The 18,645-nt window shown below is 48.0% G+C and overlaps 7 protein-coding genes across 7 annotated transcripts; 2 read left to right on the forward strand and 5 right to left on the reverse strand.

The window, feature by feature from the left end:
• Positions 1 to 250: 250 nt before the first annotated feature.
• On the reverse strand, positions 251 to 2,530 carry GGS22DRAFT_150462 (T-complex protein 1). Its single transcript, XM_047959308.1, has 3 exons — positions 2,321 to 2,530; positions 2,181 to 2,266; positions 251 to 2,120 (listed from the first exon to the last, which is right to left on the reverse strand). Exons 1-3 carry the CDS (start codon positions 2,406 to 2,408, stop codon positions 591 to 593), a joined length of 1,704 nt encoding a protein of 567 aa, XP_047824109.1. The 5' UTR covers positions 2,409 to 2,530; the 3' UTR covers positions 251 to 590.
• Positions 2,531 to 2,707: 177 nt separating this feature from the next.
• GGS22DRAFT_150463 (proline-tRNA ligase-like protein) lies at positions 2,708 to 5,138 on the forward strand. The gene is made up of 2 exons (XM_047959309.1): positions 2,708 to 3,384; positions 3,470 to 5,138. Exons 1-2 carry the CDS (start codon positions 2,957 to 2,959, stop codon positions 4,713 to 4,715), a joined length of 1,674 nt encoding a protein of 557 aa, XP_047824110.1. The 5' UTR covers positions 2,708 to 2,956; the 3' UTR covers positions 4,716 to 5,138.
• A 365-nt stretch (positions 5,139 to 5,503) lies between these two features.
• GGS22DRAFT_11315 (putative short-chain dehydrogenase) lies at positions 5,504 to 6,996 on the forward strand. Its single transcript, XM_047958009.1, has 4 exons — positions 5,504 to 5,765; positions 5,932 to 6,295; positions 6,370 to 6,623; positions 6,686 to 6,996. The coding sequence occupies exons 2-4, from the start codon at positions 5,995 to 5,997 to the stop codon at positions 6,920 to 6,922; spliced, it is 792 nt and encodes a 263-aa protein (XP_047824111.1). The 5' UTR covers positions 5,504 to 5,765; positions 5,932 to 5,994; the 3' UTR covers positions 6,923 to 6,996.
• GGS22DRAFT_11318 (uncharacterized protein) lies at positions 6,997 to 8,946 on the reverse strand. Its single transcript, XM_047958010.1, has 4 exons — positions 8,420 to 8,946; positions 8,094 to 8,365; positions 7,909 to 8,027; positions 6,997 to 7,848 (listed from the first exon to the last, which is right to left on the reverse strand). The coding sequence occupies exons 1-4, from the start codon at positions 8,715 to 8,717 to the stop codon at positions 7,071 to 7,073; spliced, it is 1,467 nt and encodes a 488-aa protein (XP_047824112.1). The 5' UTR covers positions 8,718 to 8,946; the 3' UTR covers positions 6,997 to 7,070.
• A 192-nt stretch (positions 8,947 to 9,138) lies between these two features.
• Positions 9,139 to 11,054, reverse strand: GGS22DRAFT_194405 (uncharacterized protein; the record flags this gene model as incomplete). Its single annotated transcript, XM_047965501.1, has 5 exons — positions 9,139 to 10,058; positions 10,108 to 10,309; positions 10,364 to 10,579; positions 10,634 to 10,872; positions 10,931 to 11,054. 5 exons carry the CDS (start codon positions 11,052 to 11,054, stop codon positions 9,400 to 9,402), a joined length of 1,440 nt encoding a protein of 479 aa, XP_047824113.1. The 3' UTR covers positions 9,139 to 9,399.
• Positions 11,055 to 12,792: 1,738 nt separating this feature from the next.
• Positions 12,793 to 14,337, reverse strand: GGS22DRAFT_150473 (ubiquinol-cytochrome c reductase iron-sulfur subunit, mitochondrial). Its single transcript, XM_047959310.1, has 3 exons — positions 13,944 to 14,337; positions 13,596 to 13,835; positions 12,793 to 13,482 (listed from the first exon to the last, which is right to left on the reverse strand). Exons 1-3 carry the CDS (start codon positions 14,227 to 14,229, stop codon positions 13,301 to 13,303), a joined length of 708 nt encoding a protein of 235 aa, XP_047824114.1. The 5' UTR covers positions 14,230 to 14,337; the 3' UTR covers positions 12,793 to 13,300.
• Positions 14,338 to 14,584: 247 nt separating this feature from the next.
• On the reverse strand, positions 14,585 to 18,351 carry GGS22DRAFT_11380 (mono-functional DNA-alkylating methyl methanesulfonate N-term-domain-containing protein). Its single transcript, XM_047958025.1, has 3 exons — positions 18,204 to 18,351; positions 15,094 to 18,145; positions 14,585 to 15,034 (listed from the first exon to the last, which is right to left on the reverse strand). The coding sequence occupies exons 1-3, from the start codon at positions 18,296 to 18,298 to the stop codon at positions 14,735 to 14,737; spliced, it is 3,447 nt and encodes a 1,148-aa protein (XP_047824115.1). The 5' UTR covers positions 18,299 to 18,351; the 3' UTR covers positions 14,585 to 14,734.
• Between the last annotated feature and the right edge of the window lie 294 nt (positions 18,352 to 18,645).

The raw sequence follows: 18,645 nt of genomic DNA on the forward strand, positions 1-18,645 counted from the left end.
CGTAGAACCACTTAGTCAGAGAAACACACCGACCGGGCTAGGCATTACTAGGTAGTGGAGTATTGACCTTTTCTGATAGCCTGATGGATGTATATTCAGGTATTGTATAGGTAGATACCGACTAGACAATGAGATAGGGAATACATACCTATATGAGGATGATTTACATGTAGATAACAAGTAAAAGTTATAGAATTAAGTTGAAGAATTTACAAGGTTCCAAGGTTGCAACAAAGACGGCTGTAAGGCATGTAATAGGTTAATAGGTCGGTAAGTTCCAGCTAGGCTAGGGCTGGTTGGGGCTGGTATTGAATAGACCCACAATACAGATCTACATGCCGACGGAACCCGCCTTAGAACCCGCCTCAAATACAACTACACGACTTCTGCTGACCAAAGCTGGAAGGTCACCGATATCATCTCACCGCACGTACTGGGTTGGCCCTGGACGCTAATGCCAGCATGTGGGATGGTCACTTCGGAACCGGAATTTTGATCGTTGAATTAGACTTGTGTCTTAATTGGTCTTCGTATTAGGAATTCCTCGCCCCGACCATCGACCGACTATCGGATTTTCCTTTTATTCTCTATCAGTGACCGTGGCCATCGTCGGGCTCTCCCCTTTCTTCCGGATCCAACTTAATCAGGGTATCGATTCGCATTATGCTGATACACGCCTCCACCGCACTCTTCAGTTGCCGAACCTTACTCACGCTGGGCTCTAGCACACCGGCCTTGACCTCGTCCACCACCTTTCCCTTCATCAGATCTAAACCGTAGTTCTTGTAGTTCTTCTTTTTCGCAACCGTCTTCTCATCCTCGTTAGCCTCTCCTTCCTGTGTTCTTTGCGATAGAGCGTGTCGAGATCGTAATTGAGCTACCAACTCGCTGGCGTCCTTGGCAGCATTGACAGCCAACGTCTTGGGGATGACAAGAAGCGACTGCGCGAATTCCGCAATTGCTAGCTGCTCTCGAGAGCCGACAGTGCCGGCGAATTCCTCTAGGTAGATATGTAATGCCGTCTCCACTGCACCACCGCCAGGTACGATGCTACCACTCTCCAAAGTTCGCTTAACCGCACATAGCGAGTCATGAACGGACCGCTCCATTTCGTCCAGTTGGAAGTCATTCGGTCCTCGGAGGAGAATAGAAGCAGATGAGTGCGACTTAGTTCCCTTGACTAAGATGCATTCGTCATCCGAGATTCGTTCCTGGACAACTTCTTCGGCCTGGCCTAGGTATGAAGGCTCGAAACGCTCGTCACCGTTGAGGTCGGAGAGTGTGCTCAACAAAGTCGCGCCGGTGGCTTTCGCAATTCGTCGTAGATCTTCCTTCTTGCATCGTCTCACGGCCATAGCACCACGTTCGATGAAGAGCTTCAGGCACATGTCGTCGATACCCTTGGTTGTTAGAATGACATTTGCTCCAGCCTTGAGTATCATCTCTACTCTCTCGATGACCATTCCTGATTCTCGTGCGCGGATCTGCTCAAGCTGTTGAGGGTCGTCGACTGTGATCTGTACACCTAGCTTCATCCTTTCTTTTTGCAGATTCATGTCAAGTACCGCAATTTTAGCATCCTGTATCCGTGTGTTCATTGCCTGAGATGCAACGGTGCAGTTCAAGGCATAACCCTTTACCAAAACCGATTCTAGGGCGCCTTTTCCGTGTGCTTTCAGGATGTTGACAGCCTTGACGGGGTATTTAACTTCGCTACGGTTATTTGTCGACTTAACCGCTTGCATAGCATCAACCACCATATTGGCAAAGAAGTCGGAATCGGAGCCAATAATTTTGCTGGACATAGATGTCTTAGCAATGCTGAGCAACGACTCACGGCCAAGGTTTTCGACCTTAGTGCTAACATTCTCGTTCATGTACTTGATAGCTTCTCTTAATGCGAGTCTGTAACCTGTGATGATAGTAGTTGGGTGTATTCGGTTCTTCATAAGCTCGTTTGCTCGTCGTAGAAGCTCGGCAGCAATCAGGACAACCGAGGTGGTACCATCACCGACTTCCTTATCTTGCTGGTGCGCTAGGTCGACAAGGATCTTTCCGGCAGGGTGTTCGACATCTAGTAGGCTAAGAATCGTGGCACCGTCGTTTGTTACTGTGACATCCTACAATAGGTTAGCTACATGAATGAACCATTCATAGAAGTACAGAGAAGGTTCACTTACTCCAATATCATCTACCATCATCTTATCTAGACCACTTGGGCCGAAGGAGCTCTTTACGACATTCGCAATAGCTTGGGTAGCGAGAACTTTACAAAAGATTAGCTGTATATCATAATTTTAAGGAATAGAGAGCTACTTGCCATTTTGATCCCTGATATCTGATCCAGATATCTTCTGGCCACCAAGGAACAAAGTCCCATTTCCGGACTGCTCAAAAATAGAAGTCATCTTTGACGAGCCTCCTTATTCTTTAAAATAGATAGATGTCTTCTGTTTTGCGTAGTCGAGAAAGAGGGGAAGCCTGTTTAAGTCGGAGCTACCAGGCTGCTGCTTCGATATTTTGTTTAGGTGAAGCTTCTAAGCGGTTCCCACCGTAACTTTTTTGCGGAAGCAATGGTTATTCCCGAACCGGTAGAGGGGTTGGAGTGTATGTGCACAGACCCATTTTAACGTTATCAGCCAGCCAGCCCCTCTTATCAAAGATTTGGACCCCTCGACTTCATCCTTGAACCCCACCATCCTACCATTGGAAGATTGGGCAATCGCGGGGCAGTTATTGAAATTTCCCAGGCCGCGTTATTGCTACCAAATACGGTTGTGTACCTTCCTCCTTATTTGTTCCCCAAGCGGCACTTTCATCGGAGTGACTCAGATTTATTCAGGCATTACTACATTCATTTAAGTTTGTGGTAACAGCTCCCCTTGTTTTCAACTTTATTCTCTCTCAAATCAAAATATTCCTTCCAATTCAATTCTCAGAAAATCACGAGACAATCATGGAGGAGAACAAGCCAGTTGAGCAGTCGAAGAGTGCGTTGAAGAAGGCTGAAAAAGAGGCCAAGAAAGCTGCCGAGAAAGCTGCAAAGGCGGCAAAGCAAGCTTCTCTCCCTGTTGTTGGCGGAAAAAAGGTGGACGATATCATTGGAATCACCTCTTCGAAAGCCGACAACTTTGCACAATGGTACCAAGAGGTCGTGCTCAAGGCCGAAATGGTCGAGTACTACACCGAAATTTCGGGATTTTACATCATGCGCCCTGCAACCATGCATATCTGGAACGTCATTCGAAAATGGTTCACTGAGCGTATTGAGGCTATGGGCGTTGACGAAACTAACTTTCCTATGTTCTTGTCTCAAAAGTCCCTAGAAAAGGAGAAAGACCACGTCGAAGGCTTTGCTCCTGAACTCGCATGGGTGACGAAGGCGTTAGTTATACCATTCCCCTTTCCTTATCTACCTCAATTATATGCCCCTCTATCGGATGGTAACTAATATTAATTTCTCTAATAGTGGTGACAAGAACCTCGAGGTTCCAGTCGCCGTTCGTCCCACATCCGAAGCCGTCATGTACCCGTATTACTCAAAGTGGATTCGCAGCCACAGAGATCTCCCCTTCAGATTGAACCAATGGAACTCAGTCGTTCGATGGGAAGCAAAGCAAACCACTCCATTCCTGAGAGCAAGAGAATTCTTGTGGCAAGAAGGTCACACCGCACATCTAACTGAAGAGCTTGCCGGAGAAGAGGTCCTACAAATTCTTGAACTTTACGCTGGTGTTTACGAGCAACTCTTGGCAGTTCCTGTTGTACGAGGCACTAAGACCGAAAATGAGAAGTTCGCTGGTGGATATTACACCACTACAGTCGAGGGCTACATTCCTTCTAACGGACGAGGCATCCAAGGTGCTACTTCACATTGCTTGGGCCAAAACTTCAGCCGAATGTTCGATATCACAGTGGAAGACCCGAACGAGAAGGGAAAGCACATCAATGTTTGGCAGAATTCCTGGGGTCTGTCAACTCGTGTTATTGGTGTGATGGTTATGATTCATGGTGACGACAAGGGATTAGTCCTTCCCCCGAGGATTGCCAAAATCCAGACGATCTTGATCCCCGTTGGTATCACCAAGAGCACTACTCCTGAAGACAAGACAAAGCATTACGAGAAACTCGAAGATATCAAACAGACCTTGAAGAAGGCAGGTGTGCGTGTCGAGGATGACTTAAGAGATGGCTATACCCCGGCCTGGAAGTTTAACGACTGGGAATTGAAGGGCGTCCCATTGCGTCTAGAGTTTGGACCGAAGGACGCCGCCAAGGAAGTCGTCAGCTTCGCACGCCGAGATAATGGTGAGAAGGGCACCATTCCTCTAGCAGAACTAAGTACGAAGGTCCCCGAACTCCTCGAGACTATCCAGGCCGATATGTACAGCAAGGCAGAGAAGGCCTACAGAGAGCATCGTGTTATCGTGAAGAAGTGGGATGATGTAGTCCCTGCCTTAGATGCCAAGAATGTCGTTATTATCCCCTTCTGTCTCGACGGCAAGTGCGAGGAACAGATTAAGGAGTTGACAACGGGACGCACGGACGAGGACCCTAATACCCCAGAGGCTCAAAGAGCCCCATCGATGGGCATGAAGAGTTTATGTATTCCCTTCGAGCAGCCGGAAGGCTTGGTCAAGGGTGAGACCAAATGCCTGAACCCGGAATGCAAACGACTCGCTGAGAAATTCGTCATGTTCGGACGAAGCTACTGAGTCACCAATTGCTATAGATCGCAAGGGTACCCCTTCTCGTTTGTAGCTATGAAGATCTTCGTTGGAGTCGGTCAGGCGGGCGTCTAAGATATCAAAGGCGAGAGCGGCACAGCACTCTCCAGTTGCAGATTATAGTGGATCTGCTTTCGGAATAATGAAAAGCTACTGATGTATAACTGGCTGCTTGACACCACTTCCCACACGTAAGAAAATAATTGTGCCCTGAAAAAACTAATAACTAAGGAGCCGTAAGGCTGAAGCGCACATAAAGCTAACTTAAGCATTTATCTTCCGAAGCTATACGGATTATTTCCGCCATTGGGTCTCACTAATCAGAATGTCACCCCCTTATTATCACATAAGATCAAGCTTTAGCTATAGTACTCAAGGTTGGTGGGTTGTGATTCCAGAAATTCTCTGCAGGTAATTATCGATTCGTCTTGCTCCGAATTTGTCTCGGAGAGATCCCATGATGAGTCGTAAAAGAACCGTACCTCCGGGAGGCTTCGGTTCTGCAACTATCTGGTGACTTACTTAATTTGAGCTGAGTAATCCCAAAATGTTCTCAAAAGAGACTTCGTTCAGGCTCTAGCTAAAGGTTAATTGGTCGTCCCCCGCGAATGCTGTATCCAGTAGTACATGTCAGAGGAATTAATCAAAACCAACACATGTAGGTCAAGTAGCATCACATACGCAATCTAGTGGCACGGCCGGCATCTTCGGCCTCATGTAAGGTGATACCAGCAATAGAGAATATCATCTTTCTAATGCGTTATATCTAGATATGGTGGAAATTGGAATACAGTCTCCGTCGTGAGTGATAGGCGGAAATTTATAGCAATGGCTGCAGAAGCCAAGACTAAAATAACCCACGAGTGTGATATGGTTGCTTATACCCCCCTTTCAGATCGGCGTTAATGGACCTAGGGAAAATATAAGGCCACCATGCTCGATTTTACATGGTAGGTAGTAGTATGCGAAAGAGGGGAAGGGCGTAGGAAACATACAAACGAGACAGCTGTTCATCAGGCGTGATAATTTGGTTATCAGGTGAGCAAGGCTGGAGCCTTCCGGTCTTCATTTATTATATAAGAAGCTTCAAGGTCCCTCGAACTTGCTCATGACAGCTCATCTAGTAAACCATCAGCCCAGCGGTAGTACTACGCAGTTTACCCTCTCTCTGATACCTTCAAGACTGACACTCTCGAGTTCCTAGAACAACCCAAGTCACAACTGTTGTTTAACCTATATACACGATCAACTCGTCCACTTCAACAAGATGCCTGGAGATGACTTCAGCGATCTCGCCGGGAAAGTTGCTATCGTCACGGGAAGTGGTCGGCCCAACGGAATCGGAGCCGCAATCGCCAGAACACTAGCACGCAATGGTGTTTCTGTGACCATCAACTACGTCTCCGAGAGATCTGCTAAGCCGGCGGAAGACTTAGCCCAGTCGATCCGGGACGAGTACAAGGTCGGCGTAGCTGTAGTCCATCAGGATGTGTCGAGTCCGGAAGGCGCTCAACGAATTGTTGCGGAGACGATGAAGCAGCTAGGGGTGGACCATATTGACATTCTCGGTATGTAGGAGTCGCTGAGCTTCCCTGAGGCATATAATTGTTGGAATTTTTATTTAACAAGGGGCTCTCTTTAGTCAATAACGCAGGACTCACACGTCCTGGTCCACTCCTGGAGGCCACAGTCGCAGATATTGAGAAGCAATTCTCTGTCTTGGTGTACGGCCCGCTGTACTTAACCCAGGCGGTGGTTGGCCTGGGCAAGATGCCGAAAGGAGGCAGGATTATCAATATCGGAAGTATAGGCTCGAGGACATTTCCAGTCGCCCTACCCGTCTATGCAGCGGCCAAATCAGCTTTGGACATCCTAACTGTGCTTTGGGCTGGCGAGGTGAGGAGAGACCAAGGTGCATAAATTCCTTGGGTTTATAGGTACTAATCATGCGTCGACAGCTCGGCCGTACTCATGGGATCACGGTAAACACGGTAGCACCGGGCCCAATCGCCACCGATCTAGTCGACAAGACACCGGAGACGGCCTCGGAACTGGTCGTCCAGCAGCGAGGTTCCGATCGCATTGGGGAACCACAACATATGGCTGACGTAGTGCTACTGATAGCGTCAGAGAAGAGCCGTTGGCTAACTGCGAAGTATATTGCTGTAGATGCTGGTATTCTTGGAAATTGCTGAGCCCTGAAGAGCCGGAAGTAAAGGGGGATTATAATCCATTTTTATGTATTCAGTCTCCGCTCCGCTCTTAGCGTTAGTCATACCTCATTCTGCTCCCATTAGTTACAATTTGGCGTTCAATTAGATCGGTAATTGTGTTTTGTCTACATCAGCTCTCGATATTTCCGGACGTCATGTCGAAATTGGGATCCACGGGTATATTTTCTAGTCGTTGAGATAACGTTGCCTCCAAGTAATTATCAATCTCGCGGCAGAGTGAATCCGACTTTCCCCCGTCTATAGCATCTACCCATATAACGCCACGGGCGAGATCCATGGCCTGGTTTCCGGTCTGCAAGCCTATGTTTTCCATGATACCAACAATGGTCAGCACATGCCAAGCCCGGCTTGGGCTCTCTTCCTGCATAGCGCTTATTATATGAGCCCACAGGTTCAGCTCGGCCACAAGGCCCCAGTTTACTAAGGGTAGCTGTGAGATTTGACGGAACGCCTCGAGGTGTTTCCCCATCTCCAAAGCCCCGGCACCCATTCGGATCTTGATGGCGGCCAAGAATATGAGTGCAGCTCGCCGAAAGGCCTCTCTAGCCGCGATACCGGAATACTCGGGATTTAATGGATCATCGGGAAGGGGGATTCCCTCGAGAGTAAGGATCTCGTGAAAAGCTGGGCTTAAAACTCGCGCTATCTTCACATCGTCTATCCAAAAGTTGGGAGTGTCTTGATTTTGATTAATATAGGCGGCAGCGGCCGCAGTTGCATTCATGGCACTCATGATATCACCTAACGTGGGACAATCCGCGTCCCAGGATTGCAACAATTGACGTAGATACTGGGAATTATTGCTGGTGTCGATCTGCGTGATGGAGTCTCTTGGGATGTGAAAACGTGGTTTGGAATTAAAGTACGTTGCCCCGGCTAGATCAAGCCTATTGTTATAATTTTATGAGATTGGTATCCTGTGTTACATGTTTGGATGAACGACTTACCAAGATATCATCAATCTTAGGAACGGACTGCTCAAAGCATGTAGTCCCCCTTTTTTATTAATCAAGCGCTGAAGTCCTTCTATATGGATAGCAAAGCGTTCGAAATTGCCTATGGAAGCCTTACGGACTATCAGTATCACCGTCTACTGAGGCTAAATATCTGGTCAATAAGGGATAAAACGTACATCATGACAGACAAAACCAGTAACAGCAATAATAAGTCCCTCGCTTTCACTTTCGGCTGGATCTGCAAGCCTCTTGGTAATTGAGGCTAAGGATAACGTGTACCATTTCATAGCCTCAAGATTGGTAAATTCACTCTTCTTCTCCCCTGGCTTCATACCGCGATAGACTACTGCGTTCGCAAGGGTGATGTGCCAGGCAGCTATATCCGATAAGCCCATGGTTAGCCATGGAAACCGAAACGGCCGATATGTATTACGGGCCTCATCGACGACTATTATCACGATTAGATATCGAGTCAGTTGTAGCGTTGTGGGGATGTATTTACCGTATTGGATTAGATTTAGCCGTTTCTGGTCCATATTGATAGGAAATACTATTGTATGCAAAGTACCATCCATTCTTGGACTTGGTAGTCTCACAACTCGAGATGGGCTACTTGGTTGCGCTTCATCCTGATCTGTAGTAGCAGAAGAGCTACCCTCTCCCATGATGACCTTGCCCTTCTTCGTCCGCGGTTTCCTGCGTGCCTTACCGATATCTTTCATGACATGGCGGCGAATTGCAGTGGAATGTTGTTTTACGTCGCCGGGGCATGCTACATTTACGAACTCAAACTTCGGCATTGCTCTCCTAGAGATAGTTCAAGATTATGAGGGAGTGGGGTTGACCGCTCTCGAGATACCAACACGGCCTTACAGTATGTTTAAGACAGTGGGACTGGATTTGAATTTGGGACAATCCTCACTAGAATAATTTCTTCAAAGCTGAAGGTGAATTTTCGTCAATTAATGATGTTAACAGATATGAGGCTATTTAGATCTGATGTTCTCTGCGGCGAGGTGACAGGGGAAAAGTCCGGCTGACTAAGATTTCATAATACAAAATCTTAGGACCGAACCCCGATTCATCTTTATGTCAGGAGCGATGACTAATCTGACTAATCTGATTTAGCTGACTAATATATTAGTCATAATTACTTGGTCATTTTTAAGTCATCCCGAGTCGGACTTTGGTGGCTGAACACTGCCCAGTGTGCATCTCATCATTCTAATCTTTTACCTAAGCACAATGAGTCAACATTTCACGTATGTCAAGTCGAGATACCGCGAACGTTCCGTACATTCATTCCTCACATATTGAAGTGACAAGAGAACCTTCATCACGAAGCAGACGTCACATTTAAACTTATAAACCCCTTAACTCTTAAATCTACAAAAATCCCATACTTTCGATCATTCATCATGACTTCCCATCCAGCCCACCCTCTAAAACCGAGCGAGCAAAGACAGTCCTTCCATCCCCTCTCTAAACACCAAGCGCAGCATTGAACGCATCAGCAGCAGCCTGGCCCGAAAGCGAGTTCGCCGCATCGGCACCCTCATTGCAAGCATCAACAGTAGCAGCACTAGCACCGCACTTGGAGCCGAGCTGCTGGCAGATGAAGCTAGTGATGACAGCAGGCTTGAGCGCGGATCCATGGTTGAAGTCCTTCTTATCAACAGGCGCGAAGGCGTTCTCGTTGGGGCGGTCGGACTGCTTGCCGAAGGAGATGGCGGGGGATCCGCAGTCGCCGGTGTCGGCGGCGGCCTGGCGACGCTTGGCTCCGTTGTTCTGGGCTACGCACTGCTTCTGCTGCGCGTCGCAGTCGGCGACGGTGATGGAGGCGGAGCCGCCGTTGGCTGCGTTCGCGCAGGCGTTCTTTTGTACGTCGCAGGCGCGCTGGATGGCTGCGCCTTGGTTGAGGAATTGCGCGCCGTTGACGGAGAAGGGCTTCGCGGCGTTGGAGCTGACTACGGGAACGGGGGCGGAGCCGACGCTGCCGGTGAAGGTGTTGACGTTGTTGCCGGTAGTAGCGGTTGCTCCGTTGCCTGCTTTAGTGGCAGCACCGGCATTGGTAGCAGCGCCAGCATTGTTGTTGGTAGCAGCGCCGGCGTTATTGTTGCTGGCGGCATCGTCTTCGCATGCTGGTGTTGTTAGCATAGGTATTTCAACTTGAAAAGCGGGTCAACTCACCATCATCAGCGGCGGCGTTACCAGTGGAGTTTCCAACGTTAGAGTTAGCGTTGCCAGCCTTTGCCTTGCCACCGGCGGAAGCGACGGCAGCGGTGATCTCGGCGGCAGTGGCATCCTCGACGAGGAGGTTTTGGGTGAAAATGCAACCCTCTGCGTCGTCCTCGGTATCGCACGTGTTTCCAGCGCCGGTTGTGTCGCCAACCTATAATCATTTAGTTACGACCGGCTAATTAAGTGATTTTGGGGATAATCATACCTTTCCAGGTGCGAATGTTCCGGATTGTAAGGCGAGTTGAGGATCGGCGCCGATCGCCGAGAGCTGAGAAGCTAGCTCAAGAGTGATCTTCTTGTTTAGAGCAGCAGCACCGTTTGAGGCGGGGTCTTGGTGCTGTTGAAGAGCGGCGATCTCAGGGTTCTTAGCAGTTTCAGTGCAAAGAACGGAGGCAAGGCCGACGGAACCAGTGTTCCTCTCCTAATCTGTTGTTAGATTCCTCTAAAATGAGATCACTCGGAATGCGATACGTACAAGGGCACGGAAGATGAGGGCGTTGGTCATGCCCTCGACATCGTTAGCTGCCTTGGCGTTGGTGAAAGCCTGGTCAGCAACACGCTGTTGCAGGCAGTCCAAGTTTGTGACTTTGCCGGCACCCTGAGCAGCAGCGGCGTTGCCTAGTAGAGCGAAGACGGGGTCTTGGACCTGGTCAACGTTGTTCAAGTTCAAGGCGGCACCAACACCAGTGAGGAACTTGTTGTGGGAGTGCTCCTCTGTAAGAGTGTTAGTATCCCATCCCCATTCAATTAATCCAGCCAAAGTGTGACCTACGAGGAACCTCGCGCCTGACCTTGGCTGAGTCATGGCGGTTCTTTCGGAACAACCTGACGGCATCAGGGCGGGCAGAAGCCACACCCATCATGGCCAACAAAACAGCACTCGTTTCAACCTTCATATTGTCGGATTTCGAAGTTAACGATCGTTCGTAAAAAGTAGAGATCGTAAGTATAAAGAGGCCCTGCCCGATGATAGAAATGCCGAAGCGAAAAAGAACGTGAGAATGAAACGAGAAGAAAGATAGTTCCCAGAACTAGAAAGAAAGAACGTAACAGGGTTGGAAAGATGTGCTGTCGTCGGATAAGGAAGAAGAGAATAGCTGTATCTGTATCGTCTGGGGACAGCCATCTCTATATATACAGCATTGAAACGCTGAGGATCGAACGAGCGCCAAGTGGACGGTACATGCTAGAGTGTACGCGTTGGCGAGGCTTCAGAGTAGTATGAGCCCGGCAGACTATTCCGGGGGCGGCACGCTCCTACCGCCAAGAACCATCTAAACTAACTGTCGCACCAGAAGAGGTTATATCGGGCCCCGTTTTTTCCTTCATTGAACCCCAGCCTCGTAGATCTAATCGTCCCAACATCTCATCTTGGGCTAGAGAAGAAACATCGTCGTCCCAATCTAGGATAGACAGCCAGGATGGTCAATATCGGCTCGAGTAGAAGCCGGAGGAGGAATGGAAGCCAAGGAATGAGATGAATCGCTTTCAGGGAGGCAATGGAAGAGAGATCAGACCCAGGATATCATCTTCACTACTCGGCGCGAGGACCGATGAGCCGCGCATGGTTTTTAGCGCGGCTATTGATGAAAGCAGATCAATGGCCTTGTCATCAGCTCATCAATTCTGGCTGAGGATCGTAAAGAAAATTCCCGTTTGGGGTAGTCAATTGACGGTGTCTGTGTCAAGCTGCCGTATTGCTTGGGACGAGGTGGGCTCCGGCCCCTTGTGAGAGCGTGTAATAGCACTCATTTTCAGTTTCGAGACTGATGAAGTTGGGATGAGACCGACTATCCTACCCTAAGTGTCTCATCATGATCGAGCCGCGTCCGGGGGCAGCAGGGGTTGTGATAGGTTAATATGACACGCGAGACACCCCTAGCCCCAACCTGGATCGCCCTAAGGCTTAACTCCACCATGGAAATGCGAGTAATTCAGCTGTGTTTTGTGTTAACAATATGCCGGGTGCCGACAACAACCTTTAGACAATAACAACAACAATTCTATTGAGTATCACTTGTCACAACTCAAGATCTCGTGGCCCCCAGGAACATAAGCCAGGGTTACATGAGCGCGTGAATCGTCGCAGAGTCTTTTTTCATCGTCAAATTAATCCGAGATGGTCTTGCTTCAAGTTACTAGGTATTGGCCTCTAGAAATATCAGATGCATGATACCTCGGCTTCTCGAATGTCTACGCATAGTTACTCTTCACATTTCAATCATTTAGATAAAATTGAAAACAAATACTCCTGTGACGATGCCAAGTCAAAGAACTACCGGCAGACGATGCCTTCCCGTGCCTAGGAAATCTTATGATGTCGTATATGGCTCCATCCATAGAACCATAGACTTGGCTCTGACAACTACAAGAAGTCCTTCTCACCCCGACCATTTTTGGGTATGCCACATAATGAGACTCTGACATGTTTTGACATGTAGCATGTAGACGACACACACACAACTCGTCCGACCATCCGTCAAGACCGATTGATCGTCTCTTGGGAGTCTCATCCGAACTTTGGTTTTTACATAATACACATACTTGCCTTATATGAGTATCATACGAAGCCATTCCTGTCCATGATCGTCGTTAGATATTACCTAGGTAATCTACCCAATTATAGCCTACTCAGAGCCAGAAAAGCGGAGGTGCTCTCCAAGTCTCGTCTCGTCTTTAGCACACATATAACTTGATGTGATCTAATAATTCTCGCTCATCAATAATCAAAAACTGGATTCGATCGAGATCTTAGATAATTAGAGATTGATCTGCTTTGGGAACTCCCGTAGCAAGACAAGGAATAGCTCAATATTCCATTGTTTGATTATCAATGACACTTGCCCAGATATTCGATATCATCACCCAACACAAATAAGTAAACAAGTCATAAGAGAACCACGGGTATTTTTAAGCTTCACAAGTTTTGATTTGTTTTTGTACAGTATGGCAGCGCCAAGGGAAAACTTCTAAAGAATGCCATGCAACCTCACGATCTTTTTTGCCATTATGTCTATCATATCCTGCCCCCGGCTCGACGGTGAAAAATGGTGGTAGGTGGTGAGGCACGAGTCTAGTAGTAGTGGTGGTGGTGGAGTGGTTGGATATGTAATTGTACATGCACACAATCCCCCACCTTCGCTTAACCGATGACCAGCTTGTCGTCCTCGGGGAACTCGTATGTGGGAATCTCGAGGTTGAGCGGAGCCGGTCCTTTCCTTATACGTCCAGAGATATCGTAGTGGGAACCGTGGCACGGGCAGAACCATCCGCCGAAATCTCCAGCCTCGCCGATGGGGACACAACCTAGATGTGTGCAGACACCTACAATATCGAATATTAGTATTATTATTCCGTTCATAACCACCATAACCTATCACCAGAGAGAATCTGGGAGCAATGGATAGATATTTCGGGTGAAAGGAAGGTAATCGTACCCAACATGACCAGCCACTCCGGCTTCTGAACACGGTCCTCGTCAGCTTGAGGATCTCTTAACGAAGCAACATTGACCGAGTTCGCCTCGCCGATCTCCTCCTCGGTACGGTGTCGGATGAAAACCGGCTTTCCTCTCCACTTGATGATGACGTTCTTGCCCTCGGGGATCGCGTTGAGGTCGACCTCGACCTTGGCCATGGCCAAGACGTCGGCGGACGCGGACATGTTCTTTAGGAATTCTGTATATCCGCAGAGTATTAGATATATGCGCTTAAGCAACCGATCAATATATCCAATTGATGCCTCTAGCTAACACATCCGTCTGGATAGCCTTGAGCGCAACATACCTTGCACCGTCGATTTAGCACCGGCAGCCGTGATGGCGCCTAGGGTGCCGACCATGAAGTACTGGTAGAGCAGGTTGGTATTCGAGCTGCCCTTATTGAAGTAGTGACCGAAGTCCGGGATCTTAGTCGAGCTCTGCTCGCCCTTGAACGGGCTGGAGTAGGATCCGCCATGTGCGGCATCGTTTCGCTGGGGTGTCGTGGTGAGGGTGCGTGCGGCGGCGACGCGGGTACAGGACTTCGACACTCCTCGCGCAAGGGCGCGGGAAGCGATCGTAAGGGGCGCCATGGCGTTGTGCGGGATCAATTGGGACTCGTCTTCGGGTAGGAGAGCGTAGGTTGAGGTTGAGGTACTTTTTTTCGGGAACGAATATCGAAAGACTTCGGGTAAGGTTTCTGAGCTAACCTAAACTGCGATTGCCAATGGGACGTTAGGTAATTGGTCCAACCCACCAAAAATTACAAGAGCTCTGAAATTGGTGTCCGGTGATTGGCCAAAATTATTCGGGTTAGCCCGATCTTGATGAGTCAGCTAAGCTTTTGTGTCATGTGATCAATGGATCTTCCTGTGACGTCGCATACACATAATTACATAATTATATGCTCAAATTATACGCAGCACTATACGCATACTGCGCATAGTACTTCAATTGACCATGGTCAATACGCCAGTAATTATTTTCAATATGTTTTCGGTTTCAAAGTTTTGCTTATGCCATAGATGCTAGCCTAACGCCTCGTTCATAATCATTCCATCATGCCCCTATGAGAGCCCAAATACACCAACCCGTAATCTAGTGCATCCGTTTTAACTCCTCCACCAAGTTCCGTATAGCTTCAACATCCGGACCCAACCCTGCGCAAATCTCTACTTGAGTCTTCTCATCGATATCTAAGAATCGTTCAAGAAATTCACCATCAATGAACCGGAATGGCCCTTCCGATTCACGTTCCTCGTTCCTAAAAGAACGATATCTTGAGAAGAGTATGTTACCGGTAGTCTCCACAAACTCAGCGAGTTTGGTTTGGAAGCGAATGAGGAGGTCCTGGTAATTGGGTGCAATGACACCGAATAGATACACGCCACCTTCGACCTGTTATTCCAATTGTTAGTCAGTGTATCTCATATGAGTTAATAAACAGAAGAACTTACCGTGCCGAGAAATGCATGTGGTGTGATGATAGCACTTTCGCTTGCGTCAACGGTGACCTTTCGTATCTTATTTACCATCTCGCCCAAGTTTATCTCACTGGTTACCTCCATCCGACGCTTGTCCTCTAATGTGACACCAGCTAGATTTTGTCTCAAGACTAATAAATTACCTTGCGTATCCGATTCTAGCCACGACTCTTGATCTATGTGACATACAGCAGTGGACCAGACGGATTGATAATGCCTTGCTACTTCGACAAGCTTTGCGCCTTGGCCATCTGTAGGCGGGACATACTCAATCAAAGTCATGGATTTCATTACATCGGCGACAGCGATGATGTTATCCTTGATTGATAGATCCACAGGGTATGTAGCCGGACGATAAGATGCAATCTTTTTCATCTCTGCAGTCGTTGAAGTCGTTTCGATGTATGAATACATGACCACTGTTTTAGTCAAGGCCGCAACAATCTTGTCGCCTAGGACGTTAAGACACCTACAAGCGCCTTTTAACCTCCGGCTAGTGATGAGATATGGACTCCTCTCGCCGTCGACTCCGAGAACTAATATCCGGCCTCGAATAGCATCATCCGGTGCAGAACCGTCGGCGTAAGTTAGATAGGAGGTGCCAACCAGGAACCTCTCAACCAACTCTCCATAAGAATCTGGAAGCTCGGCTCGGATCACGGCTTCCACCATTTCTACTCTAGGTGAGCTGTCTAGAGCAAAGCTCCCGAGCTGCTTGAATACGACCTCATCGACTAGCTTAAAGGAGTTAGTGAGAATCTCTTCATTGTCCCTCACTTCTCTATGGAAGCAACCTAATCCAAAGGCCCGTTCGTTACGAGAATAGGCTATGCGACGGATAGTTTCTCCTGTGGGTAAAGTTTGTACATGTGTACGGCGCTCTGTGTCGATTGTGGAGATCTTGATTTCTTTCTCTGTTGCGACAACAATAGAGCCTGGGAAGGCTTCGGAATCGAACAAACAAACGCAGGTCGCATCATCAGCTGTGACTGCGGAGTAGACTATTCTACCTTCTGCTCCGTATATCAAGCTAGGATGTTCACTAGTTGCGAACACGTTATAAATTCCGGCTTCCCGAGGAAGCAGCTGTAGTCTGGCTTGCCGTGTCCCTAGGACGACACTCTTTCGGCCAGACAGAGAAAAATCAGATTTGGAGACACTAAATGTGATAACATAGCCATCTTCCATAGCTACAAACAATGTCGGGCCAGCTAAATGCGTAGGCAGGACTTGTGCGAGAGCGATATCTCTGGGTATAGAAGCGTTATTGTCCTTTCGTCGTAGGTTCTCTCCATGAATAGATTGCAGTGTGTTGAGATCGATGATAGAGATTGTGCCTGATTTCCAAAAGCCAACCACGCCAATGCTCGGGAATTCGGGGGGCAAGTGAATGCAGGCAACTTGATCTTTCTCTTCGAGATCATTATCTACTACACGAACAAGGTCCTGTTGTATTTGTAGTGATATGATTATTCTTCCATCAACGGATAGGAGGACCCATTCGTTATTTGCCGAAACATTGGTAATTTGTCCCTCGGCTGGTCTCCATATCGATGCGACGACACCGCTGTCTATGTCAACGAGTAAAGCGCTGGTTGTTGTAATCTGAAGAAGCCGGCCATTGGGTAGGTTCTGGGCTAATAGAGTCTGTTCGCTAAACACCATGCCCTTAAACTCTTCGATTTCTTCAACTTCACCTGTGGGACTAAATGTGAATACGCGAGTTTCGGTTAAGAATGAGACCACCAATGTGTCGATCTTAGAGGTTCCGTCCGACTGGAGAGAGAATAATGCTCGGACGTTCTCCATGTCAGCGAGAACTCCGACGTCGTCTAATCCAACGCCACTCCGCACACTCCGCAGGCTTCCATCCTTGTAAACGCCACTCCCAGTGACAATCCTCGCTTGGCCGGAAGAGTATTCATTAGTAGTCTGTCCTTCTCCTTCGCGATTTCCCATATCCATAATGTTGAGGTCTAATATAGGAGCAATGTTATTCAGGGTTTGTATCGTCTCTAGTGAGTTCGAATCACCGAGGTTAACACGGAAGACTTGCGAGTCGCCATAGTGAGATCCGACAAACAGAATGTTGTTTCCCATGTAAACGAGACTATTGGCCCTTGGAGTTATACCGATCTTAGTCATCTGCAAGTCAGTTACCACAGCTCCGTCCAGGAGGATTTCTAGTAACCATAAGACTCCGTAATCATCCCCAAGAAAGTAACGCGAGACGTCGTATTCGGCCCAGGCGACGAATATGGAGGATTCTGGTAGGACTGCCTCAACTTTCTTCTTGGCAGCATCGTCATAGTAAAGCAAGCGAGTCTCGCCAACAATAATTACGCCGCCAAGTTGGGCCCGCGCGGTAGATGCGTTTCTTATGATGTACCGTTTTTGGTCTCCTTCACCCCTACGAACTGGTATCAATATGGAAGCGCCGGGATCAGGGGTCTCCATGCGATCAACCTGATCGCGAACTTCAAATCGCGAAACTTCCGTATTCTTATCATCTGACGTCAAACGGTAGGTGACGAGTTGGGAGTCTGGTATATCGGTTCGGGACTGGTATAGGAATGCAATCTTCGGGTGGCCGGTTTCGACGTGTAGGAAAGTTACACATTTTATAAAAAGCTCAGATACCCGTATTTGATCCATCCAATGCAAATTCTGTCTCTTGCTCTTGACTGTGTGCATGCGGAGGACATTGATGACTCCTTCCCAAAGAAGGACAGCCATGAATCGTCCTGTCGGGTCGACAGCACACATATCCTGGCTTTGGGCATCTCGCAAATGTTTTTCGTGAATATCAAAAAATGAATCGATGGTCTCTAACTTTCCGTCTACGGAATTCCATCCGAATGTGAAGTAGTGGAATCTGTCGGTTCCTACGAAGACTATCTCGGTCTCGGCATCTCTAGGTCGGAGCTTCTGTAGGATAGAAATGGTCCCGTTAATAGCCTTTGTGTCGGTATGTACCAGTGTACCAGATTCCTCGAGCTTCCATATCTCCAAACGGTTGGTTTTGCTGCAAGAAGTTAGCCCTTCTTCATCATTACGTCGTGCATGCGCTTAGGAGGACCCACGCAAGAATGAGGCATTCGTCCTCTCCAGGAAACAGGTTAACACGCAGCGCATGTCGGACACTGTTAGGCCGGTGGATAGGCGCTATGTAAGCCATTTCGTGGGTTTCGCATGGTTTGGGCGAACTACAATATAGCTTGTCGTGGTATAGTAGACAAGAATTGTACAAAAAAAAAAAAAAAAAAAAAAAGAGGGAGCTTCAGTGAAAGGGAATTTTGTTGGTGGGAGTGGGAGGTATTGAAAGATGATGCAACGGTCCGGCGATAAGCTAAAACGCGGGGATTATAGGGCGGGTCAACAGCTGATAAAGCTCTGAATCTCTCCCCTGCTCCTTCCTAACAAGAACAGCAACAGAATGTGACATTTGGATAACAGCTTCCAGAAAAAGGAAACCACGTTCTGAAAAGAACGTAAATAAAATATTCAATATTTCCAAAGACAATT

This window comes from Annulohypoxylon maeteangense (genome assembly GCF_022496945.1).
Source record: "Annulohypoxylon maeteangense strain CBS 123835 unplaced genomic scaffold GGS22scaffold_1, whole genome shotgun sequence".
NCBI classification, from domain to species: Eukaryota; Fungi; Ascomycota; class Sordariomycetes; order Xylariales; family Hypoxylaceae; genus Annulohypoxylon; species Annulohypoxylon maeteangense.

Bases quoted from the DNA above. Each gene is read 5' to 3' on its own strand.
- GGS22DRAFT_150462 (XM_047959308.1), bottom strand. From the start codon at position 2,408: ATGACTTCTATTTTTGAGCAGTCCGGAAATGGGACTTTGTTCCTTGGT. The intron at 2,267-2,320 runs GCAAGTAGCTCT...TCTTTTGTAAAG, and splicing joins AGATATCAGGGATCAAAATG to TTCTCGCTACCCAAGCTATT. The intron at 2,121-2,180 runs GTAAGTGAACCT...AACCTATTGTAG, and splicing joins TGATGGTAGATGATATTGGA to GATGTCACAGTAACAAACGA.
- GGS22DRAFT_150463 (XM_047959309.1), top strand. From the start codon at position 2,957: ATGGAGGAGAACAAGCCAGTTGAGCAGTCGAAGAGTGCGTTGAAGAAG. The intron at 3,385-3,469 runs GTTAGTTATACC...TTTCTCTAATAG, and splicing joins CTCGCATGGGTGACGAAGGC to TGGTGACAAGAACCTCGAGG.
- GGS22DRAFT_11315 (XM_047958009.1), top strand. From the start codon at position 5,995: ATGCCTGGAGATGACTTCAGCGATCTCGCCGGGAAAGTTGCTATCGTC. The intron at 6,296-6,369 runs GTATGTAGGAGT...GGCTCTCTTTAG, and splicing joins GGACCATATTGACATTCTCG to TCAATAACGCAGGACTCACA. The intron at 6,624-6,685 runs GTGAGGAGAGAC...ATGCGTCGACAG, and splicing joins CTGTGCTTTGGGCTGGCGAG to CTCGGCCGTACTCATGGGAT.
- GGS22DRAFT_11318 (XM_047958010.1), bottom strand. From the start codon at position 8,717: ATGCCGAAGTTTGAGTTCGTAAATGTAGCATGCCCCGGCGACGTAAAA. The intron at 8,366-8,419 runs GTAAATACATCC...TCGTGATAATAG, and splicing joins GCTAAATCTAATCCAATACG to TCGTCGATGAGGCCCGTAAT. The intron at 8,028-8,093 runs GTACGTTTTATC...ATAGTCCGTAAG, and splicing joins CTGGTTTTGTCTGTCATGAT to GCTTCCATAGGCAATTTCGA.
- GGS22DRAFT_150473 (XM_047959310.1), bottom strand. From the start codon at position 14,229: ATGGCGCCCCTTACGATCGCTTCCCGCGCCCTTGCGCGAGGAGTGTCG. The intron at 13,836-13,943 runs GTATGTTGCGCT...GCGGATATACAG, and splicing joins TGCTAAATCGACGGTGCAAG to AATTCCTAAAGAACATGTCC. The intron at 13,483-13,595 runs GTACGATTACCT...TCGATATTGTAG, and splicing joins GGAGTGGCTGGTCATGTTGG to GTGTCTGCACACATCTAGGT.
- GGS22DRAFT_11380 (XM_047958025.1), bottom strand. From the start codon at position 18,298: ATGGCTTACATAGCGCCTATCCACCGGCCTAACAGTGTCCGACATGCG. The intron at 18,146-18,203 runs GTGGGTCCTCCT...AACTTCTTGCAG, and splicing joins GACGAATGCCTCATTCTTGC to CAAAACCAACCGTTTGGAGA. The intron at 15,035-15,093 runs GTAAGTTCTTCT...TTGGAATAACAG, and splicing joins CACATGCATTTCTCGGCACG to GTCGAAGGTGGCGTGTATCT.